Raw genomic sequence first — 24363 nt, 5'->3', positions numbered from 1 at the left:
TTTCTTTTCGTTTTATTTTGTATTATGGTTCTTTTTCAAAAATATTATCACTTTGTGAAAGTTTGGATATCTAAAAATAAAAATTGAGTGTTTGATATTTTAAAAAATGGATAAATCATTCATTTAAAATGACATGAAATAATGAACGATTATATTTTAATCAATTATAATAAAAATAATTATCTCTTTAAAAAAAATTAAAGTTTAAAAAAGCTCATTATATTAAATATTTTTTCTATTTTAATTTGAAATATGTGTGATCAATTGTATAAAGCTAAAAATTAAATAAAAACTGTTTTAAAATACACTAAAACATCCATTTTCAAATATTTTTTTTTTAATAATTAAAAATTTATTAAACACTCTTATTGATAAATTTTTCTATTAATGGATCTTGAAAATTCGCATCCACAAGTTAATTACTCTCTCAGATTTATAATATTTTATTGTATTTGAAAAAAATTCATCCATAATATTTATCACTTTAAAATATATATACAAAGAGTATCTATTGCTAACTTTTTAAGTTTGTCTCCATCAATAAATAATTTAATAAAATTAAAAAAATTAATCAAACCAAAAAATATGTTATAATTTATATAAACAATTTAATAAATATAAAGATCAAATACAATAAATATTATGTACCGAATAAGTAAGTTTTACCATCTTATTTCCTCTCAATTAAGCAATCATATAAAAAATATTCAAATAAGATAGTGTTTGACTTTGGAATTTCGGATTAAACCAAGGCATCACTTATCGAATGCAAGCCAAAAAGGCGTTTTGTTTTATGCGAAGTACTCCAGTTTTATAAATTAATTAATGATAAAATAGTTACTAAAATCACTCAATTACTTAAAATTGTTGGGTTGTCAAAATTTAATTAATTATTATATTAGTTCAGGATTGGAGGAAAAAACAGTTGACTCAATTATTCTGATGATTAACAAGTCATATCATATCTATAAATAATTTTTGAAAATAAAGTCCATTTACATTTTTTTAATTCTGAAAATTATCATTAAAAACAATCCAAAGCTACTTTAATATGATTTGGTCATCGAAGTTAAATCGTAGACTGACTTAAAAAGAAAAAAAAATAGAAGAGGTATAAAACAGTTTAGCACACAACTCACTAATTAAGTAATTATGATATCTGGAGAATGAATAATAAAGCCTGTTTAGAATTTTTTTTTTTAAAATTATACACAAATACGGTAGCCAAACACATGGTACTTTAACTCTTTCTTTCTTTTTTTAGGTAAAAAATACAAAAAAAAACTCTCAACTTTTCCTTAAGAATGCAATTTATCCTTTTTATTTTTTCTCGGCATAATTAAAAAATATTTTTTAAATTGAATAATTAAACCCTTATTATTTCAACAGCGAACAAATAAACTTTTACTTAGTTTTTGAACACCTTACATTAAAATTATTTTTAAACTTTTTTCTATATGATTATGAAAGACATGTCAGCCATCAACGAGTGTTTCTAATAATGTTGGACGAAAGATGTTATTTGTTCTATTTAAAAATAAAAACACTTTATTGTACCTTAAAAAAATAAAAAGGTTAGATCTATATTTTCATAGAAACTACAAGATTTTTTTTTGTACATTTTATCTTTGTTTTATATATTAATATTGTTATGTAAGAAGGAAATTGTCTGAATGGATATAGTCAAAAAGAACTTTTGTTTAATTAGTTAAACTAAATAAGAAACTATATAGTCAATAATTTAAATATTATAAATGCTAAATAGTATGTTGCTAGGTCTTTGTAATTTTAATAATTAATTAAAAAAATAGTACGGTTGAAAATAATTTTATTTTTGTAAATAAAAAATAATAGTTTAAAAATTTAAAAATTTATTTAAAATTATATTTTAACTCTTATAACAATGCCTAATAATACCATCAATTTGAAAGTAAAACTCTGAAATTCTACCCACTCCTTAATGAATACGAACAGCCGGTTTTTTGAAAATGTCTAGCCAATCAATGGAGATCAACCCGAGGGGATTAGGTGACATGATGTTGTTATATGAACTATACAAGAATTGCTCTGAATCTAGACAATTTTGACAAACACTTTTAATATAAATAATAGTCATTACTATTAGTAGTCATACATTTCACTTTCATATCTTTTTAATTGGCAACACATATATGGATTTTTGCCCAATCATAAATAAATTCTTCTACTATAGTTAATGAATTAAAGTTCTGTCAATTCATAAAAAAATTCCGTCAAATTCACTTAAATATGAGAGATCATATTTAATAAATTTACATCATTTATTATGACCTAAGTAGCATTGACATTTCATTCAATTAAAGTGTCCTGTTTCATAAACGTTTCAGACATTTGGTGTTTCGAACACAAAATTTTATTTTTTCCATAAAAAATATAAAATAATACTGTTTTACCGTGTCCGAGTGTCCAATTTTCCAATATCCGTGTTCATGCAGTGCTACCTAGATTATGACTTACATAAAAAAAAAACCCTTATATAATTGGGACTCTAGTCGTTTATATCCATTGCAAACTAAGCAATGTCCATTTCGAGGGACACTATCAGGTGGGATTGACCCATCAATAACCCACAAAAATGAAGGTCAACCATTAAAAAATAATTTATGAAACACAATTTTGATTTTGTTTTTGTTGTATAATTAATCAGTTAAAATCATTATGTCAACCTAGAAGCTGTCGCTATTTCCTTCATAAGGTGACGGGTAGCTATTAGCCTATTATTCATCGGCACAATTTCTTTTTTATTTGGCCCCGCTATCTACTGGTTCATAAATCTTAAAATGTATAATTATAAGTTAGCAAGTTTCATTATTATTTAAAAAAAGTTATATATAAGTATCTCACAGGACAATGGTATATTTACTAATTTACTATTTCGCATTACGTGCTATGCACGTGGCTCGTAACGTAACTCGTCAATGAATATATTAGTAAATTTATTATAATTATATCAATTTTTTATTTATAATTAATATTAAATTAGTTAAAAAAATTTGTAAAAGTAAATATAATATATTCGGTTATTAATTTTTTTTCATACTGAATTGATTCTTCTTTTGGTTTTATAATAACCATAATTAAATAATTAACTTAATTTATTAATAATATTTTTAAAAATAATAAGATAGAAATTTAAATAATATTATATTAACCTAATACAATATTTTAATTTTGTAATTCAATCAAACTAAAAGATAGGTATTCCTACTAATTTGGAGACAATTTAGTTTTTTTTTTACATACTAAAAACTAAATTGGAGATAATTTAACTACCTATTCTAATTAGAACTTTAATTACAACAGTGATTAATTAAATAACTAATTAGGTAATGACTATAAAACCTTTATTTAGTAGTAAACTGAAAAGGATTATTCGGTAAATTTGTTTGTCCCCCCCCCATCCGTGCTTTTATATATAGATATAGATTAGAGAGGAGGAAGTTGACGTTGAAAAGTGATAAATTATTGATTGAGTATCCGTGGTGATCTGGTAATATAAATGTAATTTTAAATAAAAACGTAATATAGTAAAATTACATATTAAAGAAAATAAATATTAATTTTATTGACTCGTTAATATATTTTAATTTATTATATTTTAATTTTCTGATTTCATCAATTGATATCATAGTGGGTTATTGAAATGATAAAATGCAAAAAAGAAAAATTGATTTAACGTCAAGTTAAGACTAAAAGGGGGATTAAATGGTCAGATTTTTTTAAGGCATTAAGTCTTGATAAAATAGCAAATGTTTGAAATTAAAAACTAATTAGGCTTTTTTGATATTATAAACTAAAGGTCGAAATTGTTACTGATATAAATTATTAAACATTTAAAATAACAGAAACTAAAATTTAAATGTTTTGAATAGAAATAGAGATTCAACTAGCAACTAATTTCAAAAGGCAACCTGAGTCGACAATTTTTGATAAAAATATTGAAAAAATAGATCTGTTTACATGAAAAGGTAATCATAAACTTCAATCTATTATCTAATCATGATGATTTGATCAATTGAAATTAGAGTTAATTGAAGAAAACAAAGACAATTAACACAAAATTCTTCTAGAAAATAAGTTGCTGCAGGGGTGTGATTCAAACATTTTCTGCTGGGTGTGGTCAGCACCTGAGCCATTAAAAAGCCCGTCTTAAGCACTAGTTGCTGCATATTGCAGTGCTGTGGTGTGCTTCAAACATTTTCCATTGTGGTGTGATTCGCACCAGATAGCCATTACGAAAGCCTCTTAAAATACTAGTTTAAGTTTTTAGGTTGAGCATCGGTTGGGTTGGTTATAAATCGACCAAAACCGACTGTTTCGTAATTTTATAAATGGGCAACCGAATCGCTATTCTTATTATCAAACGCCAATTTTTTTGACTCTACTTTCGGTCGGTTTGGTTTCATTTCAGTTTTTTTCTATTCGATTAGAATTTATTGATAAGCCCGTAATTTTCATTTACAATTAAAGAAAAGTTCTAAAAACCTTACGTAAAGTAAAAGAAATGATGGTTTTTTTTAAAAAAAATCAGAAAAGCAAAATAACTGCAATAATATAGATCGACAATTTTTTTAGAGATGGTTATTTGACTAAAAAAATTATAAAGGTACTTAAAAAATAAAAATAATTGAAAAAATATATAACAATAAACCAACTCAACTCAAACCAACCCTAGATAAAATTAATCCAAACCAACCAACGACCCCTTCCGGCTAGCCACTACCGGCCCCCTCCAGAGACCAACTTTGGCTGCAAAATTAAACAGAAACCTTCATAATTTTTAGTTCAATACATTTGGTCGAACTATTAACCAAATTTCAAAATTAATAGAACCGAACATCTAACTAAACCGTTTTCACCTAATAATTAAACCAAACAATAAAATTGGATCCAGTTTGGTTCGGTTTTTGGTCTGGCTCATTCTTCACAGCAATGATCATTTGACCTTACATTTAAAATTATTTATATATTTTGAAAACTCATAAGCCAACTTAAAAAGCCCTGTATATATAACGTGCTAGCTTTATACTCTGCATTGCAAGTATCGGTTTCAATTCTGAACTTCCAAATAGATACTCAGCTCAAGCTTTCCCTGTTTCTCAAGAAACCATCTCCCTAAGCTTTTGTCCTTAATCTCTATTGTCTTTTTTCTTCAAGATTCATCGAAAATCAAGAAACAAAAATTCAATCTCTCAAGATTCAAGAACTCACACTCCAACGAATTCTCCAATTCCCAAGAAATCACACACATTCACATACCAAAAAAATACTACAAAAATGCATTTCTTCAAGACTATCAAGAAAAAAATGTGGGTGTTTTCTTGCTAAAACCGTGATCTCCTCGTCGATCAACCCCAAAAAACTTGTTTTTTTTCTCCGGTATGGAATTCATGATCACCACAACTACGAGAATCACTAACAAATCTGTAAACCAACCAAATTTCCCTCTTCAAAAGCTCTCTTTTTGGTTCGCACCCACCACTCGTCCACCGGGCTAGTTTATTTCACTTCTTGCTCATAAAATATTTACAAATTCAATCTTTTTTTAATGATTGCTTACTTTCATAACGCTGATTCTTCTTCTGGGTCCGGTTATTTTAGCAAGCTGGATCCGTTTGCTCGTAGTTTAGGGGAGTTTAATGGGGTTTTCAAAGGTGGGTCTGCGGTATCTCAGGCTCTGGTGTTGGATAGTGAGAAGAGTGAGCTTGTTAAAGCTCCGGTTGATAGAGTTAGAAAAGATGGGGATTCTGAGGCTAAGGTTTTGGCTGCTTTGAAGAGTCATAGTGAGGCGGAGAGGCGGAGGAGAGAGCGGATTAATGCTCATCTTGCTACTCTTCGTGGCCTTGTTCCTTCCACAGAAAAGGTTAATATATTTTCTTTCTTGCTCTTTTTATTATCAGTTCTTGTTTTAGATTTGTAGTGTTAGTTTTTGTCTCTTTAATTGCTGTTATATGGTCCTAATTGAATTCTTGAACAATAACTTATAACTGGAGCAAGGGAGCGCTTGTAAGAGTCATTGAACGCACGAGTTAGGCACAATAATGCTGCCTAACGCTTATGCCATTTGATTTGTAGCTCGTTGGTTGGTTGATGTTTAGTTGCTTAGAGAATTTCAAAATCTTGAAACAACATAATTGGATATAAATTTTGGTTCTTGAAGTGTTGATGAGATTTTTCTTGTGGTATACAAGTATAACCCTTTAATGCAGTGTCATTCTTTGGTTCATAGGGGAAATAAAAACAATAACTTCTGTTAACATTTCTTGCTCTTGATTTAGGGGTTACATTTTTTTGCGCTTATAACATTCTTTTGCGCTTATAGGATTTTTATACTTTGGTTACCATCGATTCATCTATTACATTTTGGTAACCAGTTACTCAGTGAATTCAGATGAATTAACGCCTATGAGGTCCCCAGAAAATTGTGTGGCACCCGACTTTTCTGACACATAAGCAATTATTGATAGGAATAATGATAATACCTCCTATTTTGGGAAAATGAAACTAGAGTTATTAAAAAATAACAAATGAAATAATGATAATCGACACGTGAAAACGTTTAGTAACCGCAAAAAAATTTAATCCATAATTCAAATTACTTGGTTTGTTATGTTGCTCTATATTTTCTGTATATGATGAAGTCAACTAGGGTATAGTCCATCTTCATATGATTTGAAGCTAGATGTTTAAATGGAATAGCTGTATAAGATCAATGGTGAGCAAATTCTGATGAATTTCAACATCATGGCCTAATTGAACTAGCTGATGTATGTGTACTTCCAATCAAGACGTCGGCCGGGCTTGTCCATTAGAATATTTGGATTAGAACCTGCAATTAGGATCCAAGAGTGCTAGATCAAGTGACAGTGAACTCATCTTGCACAAAACCAGTTGGTTTGTGCTAAGTATTATTAAATATTAACTTACACTCATAATCCAATTTGGGATCCGTTTTCGCTAGCAGTGTCATGGATGCTTTTGTGGTATCACTGTGCTTAGTCAAATGCACTTGTGGTTCTAATTTTAGGTATAAATTAAGTTGATGATGATCGTATGGTTGTTCAGCAAGAAGTAAGCCCTTACGTTCATTTTAAAAAGTTTAAACTATTGTCGGTGCCACATCTATAAGTTTATTCCTAAAATAATGAGTGCATTTAACATACATAACCATAAACAAGCATTTACAAAACATGGTAGGTAATTAACGTTCGTTATGATTGGATGGTAGGCCAGCTGATGTGTAATTCATCCCACCATGAAGGCTTGTTCTCTTAGACATGGCCTTGTTGGCTAATAAAAATGATATCTTCAACAGCACATTTGAAAGAGACATCTAGAGCATGAAAAACCATTACATATAAAATTGTTAAGTTTTGAATCATGTCAATATTAGGCGCAGCCTATTAGATTTTGGCCTTTCTTTTTGTTTATTTTATCATCATTATCAAACTGATGTAATCTTCACAAAGTCAGACAAAATCACATCAGTTGTTTACTTGCTGTTATTTCTATGTTTAAATATTTTGATGGACTTGTAGCTTGATGATGAGAAATACTTAAATTTTTTGTCCACCACATCATCTGTAAATAAAGCGAATGACATTATAACATGTTACACATCATTAAAATAATGTCAATAATATAATTTAGTCAATTTTGGCACATTTAGTAATATGTGTTATAATATTACTAGTTTTATACAGACACCATAATGGACATAGTCTATTTAACAATTTCTCTTGGACAATTTTTTCTTTCTTCAATTAATAAAATTGTTTTTGCAGGTAGCATTGATAAATGGAGACATATCTTTCTGGTATGTCATTATCAGTAATAAGCATACTCTTGACAGAAATCATATTTAAATAAGCTTGCATATATTACATATCTATTCGTCAGTAAACAGAATTTGGACGTCGTTGCTTACGAAAATGTTCATGTCAATCTCAGTTTTAATTATATTCTATTGCTGTGTGGTATCAGATGGACAAAGCCACCTTACTGGCAGAAGTGATTAGTCATGTAAAAGAACTGAGGAAGAATGCAATAGAAGCCAGCAAAGGCCTTCTCATTCCGATGGATGACGATGAAGTGAAAGTTGAGGCTTACGACAATGGAGAAGGAGACGGAACTTTGTATTTTAAGGCATCGATATGTTGTGATTATCGACCAGAGCTTCTATCCGACATAAAACAAGCAATTGAGGCCCTGCAGTTGAAAATGGTGGATGCAGAAATATCAACCTTAGGTGGGCGGTTAACGAATGTGCTTTTCTTAACCGGCTGCAGAAACAAGATCGCTGTCGGTGATTCTGAATCACAGAAGCTTGTTACGCAAGCAATTCACCGAGCTTTGAATTCTGTTTTGGAGAAAGGTTGTATCTTGCCTGAATACTTGCCAAGATCATCACTTGCAAACAAGAGGAGGAAGACTGGTTTCTTCGATTCCTCCAGCTCGAGTTCTTGAGAGCCGAAATCTTGTTGCTGTTGGTGATGACAAGCGTCTGTTTGCGTAGCTTACGTGGAAATAAAGTTAGAAATAATTGCGATGCTATATATATAAATGAAAAATTCTTATCTAGACGGGTTCATTCATTATTCATGAATTCAAGCAGTTAGAAGTTAGAAAATGAGAAGGATTTTTAACATTTGATTGGTTAAGTTCATGAAAATGCATTCTGTCTAGGTAAGAATTTTTTAAATTAAAGTATGCTAGCTTTTATGTGAAAATAGTGGTTCTACATCAAGTATTAAGATGGGTGGTAATCATCTTTGTTGTTGTAAACATATAAGGATTTGTTTCTTGCCTAATTGTTCACTTGTTTGTATCTAGAAATAACTTGTCTAAATTATGTTGCCTTATTTCTAACTAGTTAGTTTATGCATAATTATTTATACAATAATCAAATAAATGACCATTTTCTTTAGAACAAAACCATTTTCAGGTCCTTAAATTATACCTGTTTTGTTTATATGATCCTTAAACTATTTTTTATTCTTATCTAATCCTTCAACTTAGCAAAAAACCATTTTCCAGTCCTTAAGTGTCAAAAAAGACGTCATTTAGGGTATCGATTTGCATTTTCAAAAAGGCTTAATCACCAAAAAATCCCCCACCTTTTAGCCCCTTTTCGGTTGCACACTGACGTTGCAATTTTGTCAGCTGCACCCTAATTCGCACCTTTGGGTTTCAATTCCACCCTCAAAATCAAATTGGACTCTTTTTCACTCGGGAAAAATTCATAAAAACCCTTATAAAGTACTCGTTTGAACTCTTTTCCACACAAAAAGTTAAAAATAGATGATTTATTTTAATTTTTTCCAAATGGAGAAGACATCAATTTAGTACTTGAGGGTGGAATTGAAAACCAAAGGTGCGAATTAGGGTGTAGCTGACAAAATTGTAACGTCAGGGTGCATTTGAAAAAAGGCTAAAAGGTGAGATTTTTTTGGTGATTAAGCCTTTCAAAAATAACGAAACAACGTCGTTTTTATCATTTAGGGACTTAAAAATACGTTTTCGCTTAGTTGAAGGACCGGATAAAGACAAACAATAGTTTAGGGACCAAATAAATAAAACATGAATAGTTTAGGGATCTAAAAATAAGTTATTCCTTTTCTCTATGTGAATTTGAAAAGAATTAAAAATGCATCACTCAACAAAATAAAGTACTCCAAAATAGCAAAACTAGTTACGAAATTGCTGTACCAATATTTAAAGAATTAAAATCTGTTATTTACATGGAGTCTATATACACTAACTATTGAATAATTAATTATAAATTTATAGATAATGAATATACGTATATACATTCATTATCCTCTCTTTAAATTATTGCTCTCCCTTCTATTTTTGAAATTCATCCTTTCTTTAAATTTTGAGAGTGTTTTGGTCTTAACCGGAAGACCACCTTCTATCCGCCCAAATCGTTACATATTATTGCTTTTTTTTTATACTAGTTTCGCATTACGTGCTATGCACGTGGCTCGTAACGTAACACGTCAATAAACGTATTAGTAAATTTGTTACATACTGAATTTATTCTTCTTTTGGTTTTATAATAACCATAATTAAATAATTAATTTAATTTTATTAATAATATCTTTAAAAATAATAATAAGATAGAAATTTAAATAATAATATATTGACCAAATACAGTATTTTAATTTTATAGTTCAATTAAACTAAAAGATAAGTATTCCTACTAATTTGGAGACAATTTAGTTATTTTTTACATATTAAAACTAAATTGGAGATAAGTTAGCTACCTATTCTAATTGGGACTTTAATTACAATAGTGATTAATTAAATAACTAATTAGGCAATGACTATAAAACCTTTATTTAATACTAAACTGAAAAGGATTATTCGGTAAATTTGCCTGTCCCCCCCCTATCCGTGCTTTTATAGATAGTATAGATAGATAGATATATATATTTTCTTAATAATTTTTCTCCGATATGGAGTTTATTTGTTTTTTGATGCGAGCCTTTGATTAAATTTTGGATTGCAGTGAAGTTTTAGATTATGAAGACTTTTTTGTATTTATTCGGAATTTGGATTCAAAAATTTTTTTGATAAAAAAAGGATGTATTATCCGAGATGAAGCAAGTTATAGAAGTTTTTGATTGTACATGGCATTCGAATTTACCCCGATTATTGTTGTGTCGAAAATTTTACCTTCACTAATTTTATTGTTTTTGTTTATTATAGTAGATCAAGTGTTTGATTTATGTTATTTTTAATAATTTTTGATTGTATTTGAAAGAAAACAAAATGAAACTAAATCTTATATATATATATATGTGTGTGTGTGTGTGTGTATTGTTAATGAATATTTTAAACGGATAATAATTTAGCTTCAAACTATCATTTATCCCTTTAATTTTTAATTTTCATGCATTATATAACTTTCTAAAAAAAAGTTTTAGTTAATAAAAATTAAAAAATGAATTTAGATCGAGATATTATTTTTCCTATAAATTATAAAAAAAACTACTATTTTTATATACTTATAATTTAGAGAAATTCACAGAATTACCATAAAAAGCCTTTCCTTTTCACCATATACAATTGTTTTGGCATTTATTACAAACCTTGCCATCTTTCCCCAAAACTTTTCAATACTACCATTTTGATGGTCCACCAACTGAAATGACCCGCGCATGACGCGCGGGTCAGTTACTGAATTAGACCCATAACTGGGTCCAATTCAATATGCATATCCAATTCAGTACAAACTGAATTGGATTGGATTTAATTTCTTTTTTTATTAAAACTAATAATCTATTTATATATTTATTTAATATACAAATATTGAAATTTAATTTTAAATTTTAAATTTTAAAAATATAAATATATTAAATATTAACAATATAAAATATACATATATACTAAACGATACAATTTTTTAAAATGTAATTTTATAAATTATTTAGAGGATATATTGTTGATACATTCCTAACACGAGTGTTATGCATAAATAATTTATTTATCATATATAAGTATATATTAGAGATGTATCTATCATGTATAAATAATTTATTTATCATGTATAATTATTAACTACAAACTATGTATTAAATATGTGTCAAACATGTATAAAAATATATGCAATATTACTTAAAAATAAGACGTACAAAAAACAAGAAAATAAGATTTTGACGATCACATATGTATCATATATGTATCAAAAATGTATTAAACGTGTATAAAAATATATGCAACATTACTTAAAAAGAAGACGTACAAAAAATAAGAAAAAACATTTTGACGATTGAATATGTATTATATATGTATCAGAGATGTACCGGAATTGTATTAAATTAACATGTATAAAAATATATGCAATATTACTTAAAAAGAAGGCGTACAAAAAAAACAAGGAAAAAGAGTTTTGACGATCAAAGATGTATCATATATGTATCAAATATGTATTGGAGATGTATCAAATATGTATCAGAAATGTATCAAAAATGTATCGCCGATGTATCCATTTTTTAATTACGAGATCTGAATTATATTTAAAAAATAAAGTAACATATTTCAGATTTTTAAACATAAACTAAATATATAAAACATTGAAAAATAAAAACGAGCCGATCGAATTAGTCGGTTGATTTAATGAAATCGATAAAAAATAGAAAAAAGAGTTTGAACGGTCGAATATTTATTAAATATATATCAGAGTTGTATCAAATATGTATAAAAGATGTATCAAATATGTATCGCAAATGTATTAAATATATGTAATGATACTTATCATATTACGAGTCATGTGCGTAACACGTAAAGCAATTCTAGTATATTTTAAAAGTAATCACCCTCTTCACTACTTTTAATTTATTTTAAAGAAATATATTTATTTATAAATAGATAAATAGATAACACCTTTTAAGAGATCTTTTGTCCCCTTTTACACGAGGTAATAAAATTATTTATATTTGATGTTATATTCATTCCTCAAAAATGATTAAAACTTAGTAACATAAACTCTGTTTTTATATCTCCCATCTCAATAATAATAAAAAAAGAATTAATCTAAGCTTGAGCCATCTATAACACAAAATAAAAAGAGCAGTTGAGGGAATGAAAGGTGTAAAATAAATAGGCGTAGATTAGAAAGCAAATAAGCTCACAGTAGGTGGATATGTGGACCCCTCCAAGATGATATCCCACGTGGCATATCAGACAGGTAAAAGAGCAGAGATATGGCCATACGTGCCATATGACGTGGTGGCCCATCCAAAAAAATTGAGCAAATCAGTTAATAAGGGTAGAGATTTGGACAAGTGTCAGTTTGTGGAAGATGACATTAAATGAAAACTAAATAGGTTTTGTGGTATTAATTGATATAATAATGGTAACAAAGAAATAACTCTACCTAAGATGGTAATTGGTGAAAAAGAATTGTGATTTATGATTTTTCTTGTTATTTTCTCTATAATTTATACAGCTGAAACTTCTTTATAGATGAGTTTTTTTCACATAAAAAATGGAAATTTTAATTAAAAAAATATTAAACATAATGAGAAAAATAATAGTTTTTCAAAATTCATGGAGAAACAATATTTCGGCATGGGGATAATTATAATAGTTATTCCTAATAGTTAGTAGTTCTAAGATAAATTATATTAAACAAATTAATTTTGTCATTAATTTAATCCAAAAAGGCCAAACGTTTAGCAAACTTTTTATTATGTCCAATTAAATCGTCTTGATGATGTCCAAACCTATACGATAACGTTTTAAAAAGAACAAAGGATCAACACACCCCCTAAACTTGTGATACGAGATCATCTAATCCGGTTTATATTTTTTTGAGCAACTAACTCAAAAACTTTTTATTTTTGAGGTCAAATAACCCCATAATCCATATTTTTATTTTAAAAAATGGATTTAGGATAATTATATCGCAACAATTAGAAAAGTATCTAATTATTTTTTTACATCCCTCACCTCCAATTTGTATTTTACGCGTTTTAAAAATATAATTAATGGGTAATTTGACCTAAAAATAAAGAGTTTTTGAATTAATTGCTCAAAAAGTATAAATTGGGTTAGATGACCCCGTGTTACAAATTTAGGAGGCGTGTTGACCCTTTTTTCGTTTTAAAAAAGTCCAATTCCAAATAGAGTGTATAGAATTATGGAATAGCAATTCTATAAAATACATACCCAAATCATCAAAAAAGTTGAGAAATTTAACTATGGATGCCTGTGATCAAATGGAACATGCAACAATTTGATTTGGACAACAGTTTCTTCATGGAGAGCGCAGAAATCAAATGGACATGCAAGATGCAACGAATTGAATATGACAACGGTTATTAACCGTTTTCTTCATATAGAATGGTAATCAAATATTTGTTTTACTAATTGTTCCATGGACCATGAATGCTTCACTAACAACTATGGAGATTATCGGTGACCGTTTTTAGCAACAATTTGTAAAAATAATATCTTTAGAAAGGAAGCAACATAAAGATAAGTACCTTTATTAATTTTTTTCTCTTTTTAATTTAAATTATGTGTTACAGATAATATTTACGTAGTATTAGTTTATGATTATTGAATTGCATGGCATGGAAATGATAATCAACAACACTGTAAATCTGCTTATCTAAAGTTCATCAACAATTTGGTTAATTCTCATGCATGTTTGCATGTCAAAGGCAAACAACGGTTTTGCACAGTGTAAGATAGAAATCGATTCTACTAGAAAAATAATATGTTTACATGTTTCATAACATTGAATTGCATGAAATAGTAGGTTTGGCCAGATTAATTGATGGTAATGTAAAATATATAGAGATAAGAGAGCAGTTATCTAGCACAGTAACTGTACCGCCACAGCCATATTGTTTACCCCATGTTTGCATGAAACACCAACACCAAATTGTTAACAGTAACATTGAATTGCATGGTTCACTAACTATGTCATGGAGTCTCCAAAGAAACAATTCCTGCCACCACTCTTCAACAATTATATACAGAATTATCATAATCGTCCATTCAACAATTTACAATCATCAAATCTCTAAGAAATACGGTAAAGATGAGTACTTTTTTTATTATAAATCTCATTTTTATAGTCCTAATTACAATGATAGCAATAGTTTATGGAATTGTATGACTGTAATTATAAAATAAATTATTAAGAATTTTATAGTTTTAAGTTTGTTTTTTTTTTTTTTAGTTTTACATAAATATATTTATGGTATCTTACAATCTTTTGATTTTTATGGATATTTCAGAATCATAAAAATGCGATCGAAGACAATATCTTCTAAATCTCTTTCATACTTGTTCCCCTTTATGGGTGTTTCTAAATCAATCTAAATGTTAAAAATAATATTAATTCATAAATTACAATTGTTAATATTGTTTTTGTTTGTGTTTTTTTTTGGACATATACTTCTAAAAGAGGGGCCTACCAAGCACTTTTTACTCTTCGTCGTCAATTGGTGGAACTCCTCTATTATCAGGTAAGATGAAACTACTGGATTTTTATATTATATTTTTTTATTATTATTTAAATGGTCAGGTACGAGCTGATGCGTCTTGTCCTCAATTATTCTGACACTTTAATTCTGCGCTCTACAAAATTAAGGTAATATTTATATCACTTAGTCGCTACCAACAGTAAGTAATTTCTATTTTTAAGTTTTATAGTTAGATGTTGCTGCCGTTCGTTTAGCAAATTACTCACGTACTAGTATTTAATTTGTTAAACGAATGTGTATTTGGATGACTCAATTAGTAGTCGCGAAGTCCACTTTTATTTTTTCTGCTTAAGAATGGTTCATCATCTTCATGAGGTGACCTTTCTTTTTATATATATTTATATATTGTTATCTCTGGCAAAAAAAAAAAAAAAAAAAAAAAAAAAAATAGAGTGTGCTTATATTAACGTGTCACTTAAATGACGTGTTTTGCAAGGCCACACGTTTAGTAAAAGTTTTTATAATGTCTAAACGTTTAGCAAAAGATCTCTATAATGTCCAAAAATATATTATGATGTGGCACGCACGACATTGCCACTTGAAAGACATATCATCAATTTTGGAGGTTGGACATTTTTAAAATGTTATTATTGAACATTATCGAAACGATTTAAACGTTTGGACATAATAGAAACTTTCGTTAAACATTTGGCCTTTTTGGTCATTAGATCTTAATTAAATATTAAATATTTGTCAATAATTCAACAAGTGATATAAGCCGATCTCTCCCCAGATGTTGAACTCAAATAAGAATTTTAGGGCTAATAATCATGGACGGTCCTCGACCTTTGCACTAAGCTTCCCTAAACCCCCTCACCTTTCAAAAGCTTCACTAAACCCCCTGACCTTTATGGCGGCGCCATTCACGGCCCTTCTGAAAAAAAAAAACACAAAATCGCGGCGCCGCCAACGATTTAATCGTTTGCATGCGTTTTCCTCGCCACCTGTCGACCCACGTGACCTGTCCACTGTCAGTTGCAACAGTCCCTCCCTCTGACATGTCGGTTGACTTTTCAAATTTTAAAATCAAAAAAAAAATTAACCGCTCGGTAAATTTTCTCTCTCTTTCATCTTCTTTCTGACATACTCTTTCTTCTTCATTATATTTGTTTTTGAAATCAGTCTTTTTCTATTTCCCATCTCCTCTGACCTAGACGTTTGTCATCGTCGTTTGGTTGCTCTTCATTTTCTCTCGTTCTGTAGTTCGCCTGCGTTGCATTTCGAGGAAGAACAAATCCGGGTATGAAAAAAAATGGTTGATCAATTTTTGTAAAGTTACTGTCATGTGCACACTTTTTTGGTATTGATATCTTTATATGGTAAAACAGGCTAAGAAGATAATGGGAAAAGAAAAGATCTTCTTCGGCAGTGATGAGACGAAAGGGAAGAAACGGCCAGGTTCGAATTTTAATTTTAGTGTTTAGGGTAATTTTGTTGGTTTTTGGGTATGTGTTTTTGGGTACTTGAAATTGTGATTTTAGGTTTATTGTAAATTTTTAGGTTTATGGGTATGTTTTTTGGGGGGAGTTATTCTCAAGTTGGTTGTAAAATTTGTTGATTTGTTTTGCATAATGTCTGTGAATGAATGTCTCCATATTGTTTGTTTGAACAGCCCGTACTGTGGAAGTGGATTCTCAGATCCTAGAAATTGTTCTGCATTATGATGGAGAATTTGAAGAAGGTGGTTATTTGTGGGGCGACGTGTGTGCAAGATGTTTTGACATTTCCCAACTGTCACTGAATAGGCTTGATTTGTGGGCCAAAAAAATTGGAGTGAAGGGGCTGGTTATGTATTATTGGAGGCAGCCAGAGTTGGACTATCATCGAGGGATAAAACCTCTTGAACATGATAGAGATGTTGAGGAGATGGCAAGGGCTGCACTAAAAGAAGGTGTGGTTGATGTCTACGTTCGATATTTAACCTCTGATGATGTGCATAATTTGGTGCCTGAGAGTGGACCCAAGTTAGAATTGAAAGAAATTGAAGAAGATGGTCCATTTGAGCCAGTTGAAGATGGTCCAGTGGAGGCAGTTGAAGATGCCGCGGGAGTTGAAGAAGGTCCAGGTGATGAATTATTGTTGCTAGAGTGGTACGGCACTGAAGATGAGGGCCAAGTAGAAGCCTTGGAAGTGGAGATTGCTGCTGCTGAAGGCCCATCTGATGTGGCTGAAGGTCCAGAAGAAGGGTGCAGCAAAAAACAGAAGAACAAATAAAAACGAAAGAACAAATAAATGTAGCGTTGTTTTGTATTTCCGGATATTGTTGTTATTTTATTTTAAAACACTTATATGTTTTTTATATGTGCTATTTCATAATTTAGCATTGTTTATTATTTCCTGATATGTTGTTATTTTATTCAAAGACACTTATATGTTGGAAATTTTATAAATTTATTTTTAGAGAAATGAAATACGTATGGTTCATGCATGACCACTGTCTTTCATTCTTATACTTTTGTTCACATAAGGTCCCTGACTTTTTAAAATAGATTGAGTAGTGGACCCTGATATTTGTTACGCTGGACAAAAAAATATACATAAAACATATAGAACATACATTACTTACACTACTTACAGAACATGTAAAATATAATTCGTAAAGACATATAAACAAGCATAAAAGTAAGATTAATAATTGACTTCATTAAATATTCAAACATTTCAGAACGTTTAGAAAAAAATTACATTAACATCCATCTTCACCAAAATTAACCCTGAACAAGAACAAAAACAAGAACAAAAATATCCATCTTCACCAAAATTAACCAAAAAATACATAAACAAGACTACATAAACAGGTCATCCTCTTAAGCAAGCTCCGGTGCGCGATAAACACAAAACTCCACCTTGATCATACCGTCAGCAAAAAATTCGTGGTCACTATCAAGAAGGAACCCTGAAAAAGAACGATAGTAATTGCCGGTGCCTTGAATGTTCTGGGTAGTACTGTGAAACTTGTGACTTGAGTTGGCATTCACTTCAATTTCATAGGGGCAGCATCCAGCTTGTGACGGTGCAAGACAACAGATTGTAAGAATATTCCCATAAGAACACGTTGTGTTGTTCAGAACAAACACAATGTCTATGTTTTCCTCTTGGAGAATAAAGAAATTATCATTCAGCCGAACAGAAACAGGGAATTTACGACAAAAAACAAACGGCTTCACAAAATCTTTATGCATCACTTTACAGTGAGCATAAATCATTTCAGAGGTTCCCTTAACATTGCAAACTTCAATGGGGCATGAGCACTCTATGAAAGAACAGAACTTTTCGTGGTTGCTCTTTTCGGGGTACCTCACAGTTGCTGGGCATCCATAATTCTTGAACGAGCAACAAACTCTCAAAGAGTCAGCAACATCTTCAAGAATCCGGTTCCTCATTCTTCTGATAGGCAGGGTGCAAGAATGGCACTTCTGAGTCTTCTCCGAGCATGAGTTGCATGTTGCATGCCCATTTTCACACTAAATATAGTTACAGAAAAAATACAATTATTAAACAATACAATTACAGAAATAAATAACAGTAAACGGTAAAGATAAATAAATGGGTAAAAACCTGAATAATTGGAGTTGTTAAGGGTTCACAGCATATTGGGCAATCCATGAGTTCCATATTAAGTGAAGACACAACAATATTATCGGACATCTTCTGGTTTTTCTGAGAATAAGAACAATTTGTGTAATCTGAAATGGTTGAATCAGTTGCTGTGGTTGCCTATTTAAATAAGTTACCATCATGACTCTTCAATTTCTTTACATGCCCTTTGTGTTAGTGGTTGTGGTTAACGAAGAGGCTGCATTGGAACAATACAACTGATGGAACGGGTGTAATGAAAGGGTTTCTTGGAAAACCCATTGCTAATCTTTGCCATTAAGTTTTAATTTTTTTGGCGGTTTATTTCTCTGTGAAGTCTAATATAGCCCTTGACATTTCGACCAATTATGAAAGACAGCACCTGAACTTATATTTAATTATGAAAGACAGCACCTGCACTTAAATTATGTAATCAACGACAGTACTGTAATTTAAATTTTTGAATCACACAAAGTTTTCCCAACAAGCAAATTAAATGAGTTTAAGATAATACAAAAAATTATTGGAACGCAGTTTACTAACAACACTGCACAAACACAAGCCATTGTCACTTAATAGAAAATGCATCATTTTTTCTTCAAACAAGCAACGGATAAACTGCAACCGGCAATTGTAAATGCCACAAAAAAACCAAGCCTCATGATCTTGTTTTTCCTCTCCATGTCTGAGCACTTGACTTCCATCAGCTTGACGTGTTTCTTCAGAGTGTTTATCTCCATAAGTTGCAGACCACTATCCTGGATCATAAGCACATTTTCTTCGTGGTACATCTCAATGGACTCCTTCAATCCCTCGAAGGCCTCATTAAGTTGCTCCAGTTCGTCAGTTTTAGCCGCCACCTGAGTATGGGCATGAACTAGTTCCAGTAGAGCTTTGTTGCGTTCTTCAGTCATGCCATTAACCTCACTTTTCAAATTCCTGACCATCGTCATCTGATAGGCCATGTCGTTATCCACCCACGCAAAAAAATCGCATTGATTCTGTGTAGTGTAGGTCAAACGACAGTTAAATGGCAACAAATGAAGATTAAGTTTTAAAAAAATACTTACATTTCTCTTCGAAATGCCGTAAAATCTAAAATACTTACATTTCTCTTCGAACAGCCGTAAAATCTCCGTCCTGGATTTCGTTCGGTGGAGGAAATCTGCATACGGCATGGAATTCCACAGTCGCACACAACTTGTTTAGCTTGTCCTTCCATTGTCGTTGTGTCTTGGGAGTGGAGATCTATGGGAAGGCTGGTAAGAAAAAAAATGAGACGAGGGTTTTCAGAAAGGGGTTGAGTGTTCAGTTGAATAATGTGTTGCACCTTCATTTATGCAGGGTTCAGATTTGCTTTTCGTTGTCAGGTGTGACAGATGTCCCTTTTTTAATTACCAACGAACCTTTATTGTTTTAATTATCAAGATTAAGTACTTTAAGTGATAGTTCATTAAAAGTTGAAGTACCATGGTTGATCCTGAAATAAAAGAATGAGTACCGTGGACGATATTTAAAACATAGGATAAGTACCTTAGGTGATTATGTAAAATGTTGACCTTATCGTTGCTAAAAAACAATAGACAAACATAAACTGTTATAAACTGTTATAGACGTGACACCTTTCCATTTGTGTCGATTTTAGGGTTCTTTCTTGTGTCGATCTCCTAATTATGGCCGAAGGATTTTCAGAAGAGGATTATGTAGATGGATTCCCTGTGTGCAATGTTCCTAAATGCAAATGCGGATTGGAGGCGAAGGTCATGGTGTGTTGGACTGAAAAGCATCCTGGGAGGCGATTCTTTCGATGTCCAAATGCTAAGGTTAGTTGTATGAAATTCTTCTTCTTGTGTAAAACGACAATTTTTTGGGTTTCTGATTTGGGTCATTTGGATATTAGGGTTTGTAAAACGGTAATTTTGGGGTTTCTGATTTGAGTCATTTGGATATTAGGGTTTTATTCAATGTGTTTGTATTTTTTATATGGCATTTTCTAAAGCCAACTGTTGTGTATAGATGCGGGTGAATCGATGCCCCTTCTTCATGTGGTATGACGAGGAATATGCTCCTCACCTGAAGCACATGTTGTATACTATGAAGAGATCAAATGGAGAGCTACAGAAAGAAGGGGAAAAGCTCAGAGGAGATGTATTCGAGCTGAAGCATTTGATTGACAGAGCAAGTATAATTGATGCAATTGAAGTGGAGGACGAGCTTCTTAAAGCTGCTAACAAAATTGAGGGGATGGAGCTGGAGCTAACAGACTTGTATGCTGCAAATAGGGGACTGCAGATGGAGATTAGAGAATTGAAGAATGAACTCACAGCTGCTCGGATTAGAGAAAATAATAGGGGAACTGAAGGCTTATAAATCATTTGTGAAACTTGTCTTATTGATCGTTTTATTATGTAACTCAACTTTTCTGGTGTTAATTTCGATTCTGAAGTCTTTAGTAGAGTACTTTTATATTAAGAATTTTCATGTCTGTACACTTATTCAAGAATTAATTACATAACATTCCTAAGTTTCATAACATTCCATTCCTAAAACAACCACAACATTGTGGCTCAAAACAATCAAAAGCATGGTTCAAAATACTGCCTATGTGCACCACAATAATAATTAGCAAAATAACTACCACTAATCCATGTTCCAGCACTACGTTTTTTTGGATCTCTTCCTCAGGATGTTCATGTATCTAGAGGGAACATCTTTAGCTCTCCGCTTCCCTTTTCCTTTTTCAGCTTGCGTCGGGATAGGTTGGGACGGAGCTCCATCGTCAACACTGCTCCGTTGGCTGTTGAAGGCATTCTCTTCTGCATCACCTGGGTGGTTCTGGTCTGGTTGGCCTTGGTCAGCAAGCGGAGGTTCCGCCGGAACTGCTTGATCCACAAATGGAAAGGTGTCACGTCTACTCGGTGACCTATGAACGACTTGACTTGTACCCTGCCATGGAAAGACACAGGGAAGTGCAGTTGGTACTTTGCCCTCATTGGGATCTTTGAGGTGCAGCTTTGAGGCAAACACGTAGAACTTACATTTGCTCTTTGAGTAGCACTTTGCCCTCACCCTTGTTATCTCATTTACAGGGAAGTGCAGTTGGTACCTGTGGTGTATCCCCCACTCACGGCAGGCCTTCTTAAACTGCTCCCTGTCAGTGAACAACATCCCAATAGAGAAAGTTGGACCCTCATGGTCGTGGTCTTCATCAAACACATTAAAATCCTCCCCCTCTTCTTCTGAATCTGAAATAGATCTATTACCATCAGACTCTACGTACTCTGAATCACCACCCACAGTGTCCTGGTGAATTGTTCTGTCAACACCACCAGACTCAAATTGGGCTTTACCTTTGGGTCTCCCACCAGCCCTGTTCTGCGAAGCACCAATATTCTCTTCGTTCTCTTCATCCTGTTCATTCTCTTCATTCTCTTCATTCTCTTCAGGCAACTGACCGTTTGACCTCAACTCGGTAGTCAAATCTTCATCACCATCCAAGATGTCATAATCAGGATCCACAATGTACTCATCTAGATCATCATCCCAATCTTCAACTTCAACCCATTCATGTGAATGATGAAGCTCTTCTTCAGTGGGCATCGGTGGCTGGTCTTCACTTTGCCTTTGCGGTAGTTCCCTGTTCTGGTCCTCAAATAAACCCTCAAAAGGGGGCTGATGTTGGGTCTGGAAGAAATTGTCGAAGTCCACATCTTGAGTTTGTTGAGTAGGACCCTTATCATGCAGCCCCTCTACCTCATCCATGTGCGGCCCATCGTCAGCCCCTAAATCCTGAGCTTCCTCATGTGGCCCCTGAATTGGAACTTCTTCCTCTTGTGGCCCATGCTGTTCACTAGCCCCAGCCTCAACCCCATTCACTTGCCAATCTTCAGCAGCCCCAGCCTCAGCCTCAGCCAAATCCATAGCCACATCCATAGCCTCAGCCTCAGCCCCATCCATAGCCTCAGCCTCAGCCCCATCCATAGCCCCAGCCTCAGCTTCAGCCCCATCCACAGCCCCAGCCTCAGCCCCATTAAGTTGGCAATCTTCAGCAGCCCCATCCCCCTTATCATGGCAATCTTCATCAGCCATCTGAACGCTTGCCTCTTCATTTGCCCGCTCACCAGCAACCTCATCATTCCCAGTGTCAGTTTGTCCCAAAAAATCTGCCCCTTCATTCCCCTGAGCCTGCGTATTTCCCTGAACCATAGAAGCCCCTTCACTTACATATTCACTTACATATGGACTCATCCATGACCCCCCACTTTCTGAAGGACCTTCACCAACAGCCTTGGTACCCAGTGGTTTACTCCCACCAGCCTTGGTAGCCAATGGTTTACCCCTTACTTTTTTCACGGGAGTGGGATACACATAAGCTAAATCTTTGGGATTTGGTATCTCCTCAATTACAACATGTGGGGGCGAGGGGGGCGGAGGGACTAAAGCCTCAATGTCTTTAACGGTCAGTTTCCTAACATAGACATCCACTTCTCCGTCCCTCTTCCCAGCACTTGCCATTTCCATAGCATCATCGTCGTGATTTATCGGTCTAATCCAATCATGAAATTCCTTGTCTTTTTCTTTCCAGTAATAATCAACTAAGCCCTCAACTTTTTCTCTTTTCATCCATCTATCTAATTTCTTCATAGTCATACCAGACACAGAATAAACGCCGGTGGACACTTCCCCATCATGGTAACCCCATTCCCCCAATGCCCCATTAATGTGAAGGTTGATTTGAAAAAATTCAAAACCTGGTGACACTGCAAACAGACAAATATTTAAACACACCAACGACCATCAAGCAACACAAAAATAATAGTAAATGCCAACCAACAGAAACGTGAAAACAATAAACAACTCGTACAAAGATTAAACAAATCAAACCAACTAGTGGTCCTACAGCAGTAAACAAACATAAAGCAACTTGTAGTCCTATGTCCAAAAGCGGCTAATAAATCAAAGCATAGAATAACAAACATTTACAGAAACCAAAGTACTATGTGGTCCTACATACCTTCCACCACTTCGTCACTATCGCTCTCACCCATTAAACCCCATCCAGCAGTTCCAGGTGGTCCCGTTCGTTCTCTTTCCTTTGATTTTCCTTTTCCTTTCTTTCTCATTTTTGTAATTCTTTCACTATAAAAACCTGTGACACAGAGAGCGTAAATACACCACGTTAATCAAACCCTAAACCACATGAACCAGATAACAAGAGTAAAAATCAATCTTTCTCACTCTAAATTTATGTTTTGTTCCTTCGTTATTTTTTCTTCTTCACAATGCAAAAACACAGAAAGCACGGAAGATGAACAGGCAATCGACGAGACAATGGCGGTGTGAAAATGAGAGTTTCAGAAGAAAAAAGGGAAGAGAATGAGTTTCAGAAGAAAAAAGGGAAGAGAAGAGAAGGATGAAAGAGTATGTCAGAAAGAAGATGAAAGAGAGATAAAAGTTACCGAGCGGTTAATTTTTTTTTTGATTTTAAAATTTGAAAAGTCAACCGGCATGTCAGAGAGAGGGACTGTTGCAACTGACAGTGGACAGGTCACGTGGGTCGACAGGTGGCGAGGAAAACGCATGCAAACGATTAAATCGTTGGCGGCGCCGCGATTTTGTGTTTTTTTTTTCAGAAGGGCCGTGAATGGCGCCGCCATAAAGGTCAGGGGGTTTAGTGAAGCTTTTGAAAGGTGAGGGGGTTTAGGGAAGCTTAGTGCAAAGGTCGAGGACCGTCCATGATTAT

The 24363-nt window shown here is 32.5% G+C and overlaps 4 protein-coding genes and 1 long non-coding RNA gene across 6 annotated transcripts; 3 read left to right on the top strand and 2 right to left on the bottom strand.

The window, feature by feature from the left end:
- The first annotated feature begins 5050 nt into the window (after window positions 1-5050).
- On the top strand, window positions 5051-8887 carry LOC126675105 (transcription factor bHLH30-like). The gene is made up of 2 exons (XM_050369688.1): window positions 5051-5902; window positions 8023-8887. Exons 1-2 carry the CDS (start codon window positions 5588-5590, stop codon window positions 8503-8505), a joined length of 798 nt encoding a protein of 265 aa, XP_050225645.1. The 5' UTR covers window positions 5051-5587; the 3' UTR covers window positions 8506-8887.
- A 6922-nt stretch (window positions 8888-15809) lies between these two features.
- Window positions 15810-16687, top strand: LOC126672187 (uncharacterized). The gene is made up of 3 exons (XR_008790476.1): window positions 15810-16284; window positions 16373-16442; window positions 16657-16687. It is a non-coding gene; the product is annotated as an uncharacterized LOC126672187 (long non-coding RNA).
- A 1164-nt stretch (window positions 16688-17851) lies between these two features.
- LOC126672188 (E3 ubiquitin-protein ligase SINA-like 10) lies at window positions 17852-18692 on the bottom strand. Its single transcript, XM_050366134.1, has 2 exons — window positions 18603-18692; window positions 17852-18508 (listed from the first exon to the last, which is right to left on the bottom strand). The coding sequence occupies exons 1-2, from the start codon at window positions 18690-18692 to the stop codon at window positions 17852-17854; spliced, it is 747 nt and encodes a 248-aa protein (XP_050222091.1).
- Window positions 18207-20160, bottom strand: LOC126673949 (uncharacterized). Of its 2 annotated transcripts, none has more exons than XM_050368285.2 (3): window positions 19729-20160; window positions 18603-19621; window positions 18207-18508 (listed from the first exon to the last, which is right to left on the bottom strand). In XM_050368285.2, exons 1-2 carry the CDS (start codon window positions 19954-19956, stop codon window positions 19208-19210), a joined length of 642 nt encoding a protein of 213 aa, XP_050224242.1. In that variant the 5' UTR covers window positions 19957-20160; the 3' UTR covers window positions 18207-18508; window positions 18603-19207. The 2 variants fall into 2 exon arrangements, with proteins under 2 accessions (XP_050224242.1, XP_050224243.1); XM_050368286.2 differs by having other exon boundaries at window positions 18603-19573.
- Window positions 20142-20990, top strand: LOC130014518 (uncharacterized protein At4g04775-like). Its single transcript, XM_056104992.1, has 2 exons — window positions 20142-20443; window positions 20637-20990. The coding sequence occupies exons 1-2, from the start codon at window positions 20294-20296 to the stop codon at window positions 20988-20990; spliced, it is 504 nt and encodes a 167-aa protein (XP_055960967.1). The 5' UTR covers window positions 20142-20293.
- Window positions 20991-24363: the final 3373 nt, after the last annotated feature.

The sequence above is a fragment of the Mercurialis annua genome, linkage group LG3 (assembly GCF_937616625.2).
Source record: "Mercurialis annua linkage group LG3, ddMerAnnu1.2, whole genome shotgun sequence".
Lineage (NCBI taxonomy): Eukaryota > Viridiplantae > Streptophyta > Magnoliopsida > Malpighiales > Euphorbiaceae > Mercurialis > Mercurialis annua.
This window is presented reverse-complemented; position numbering and strand designations above follow the sequence as displayed.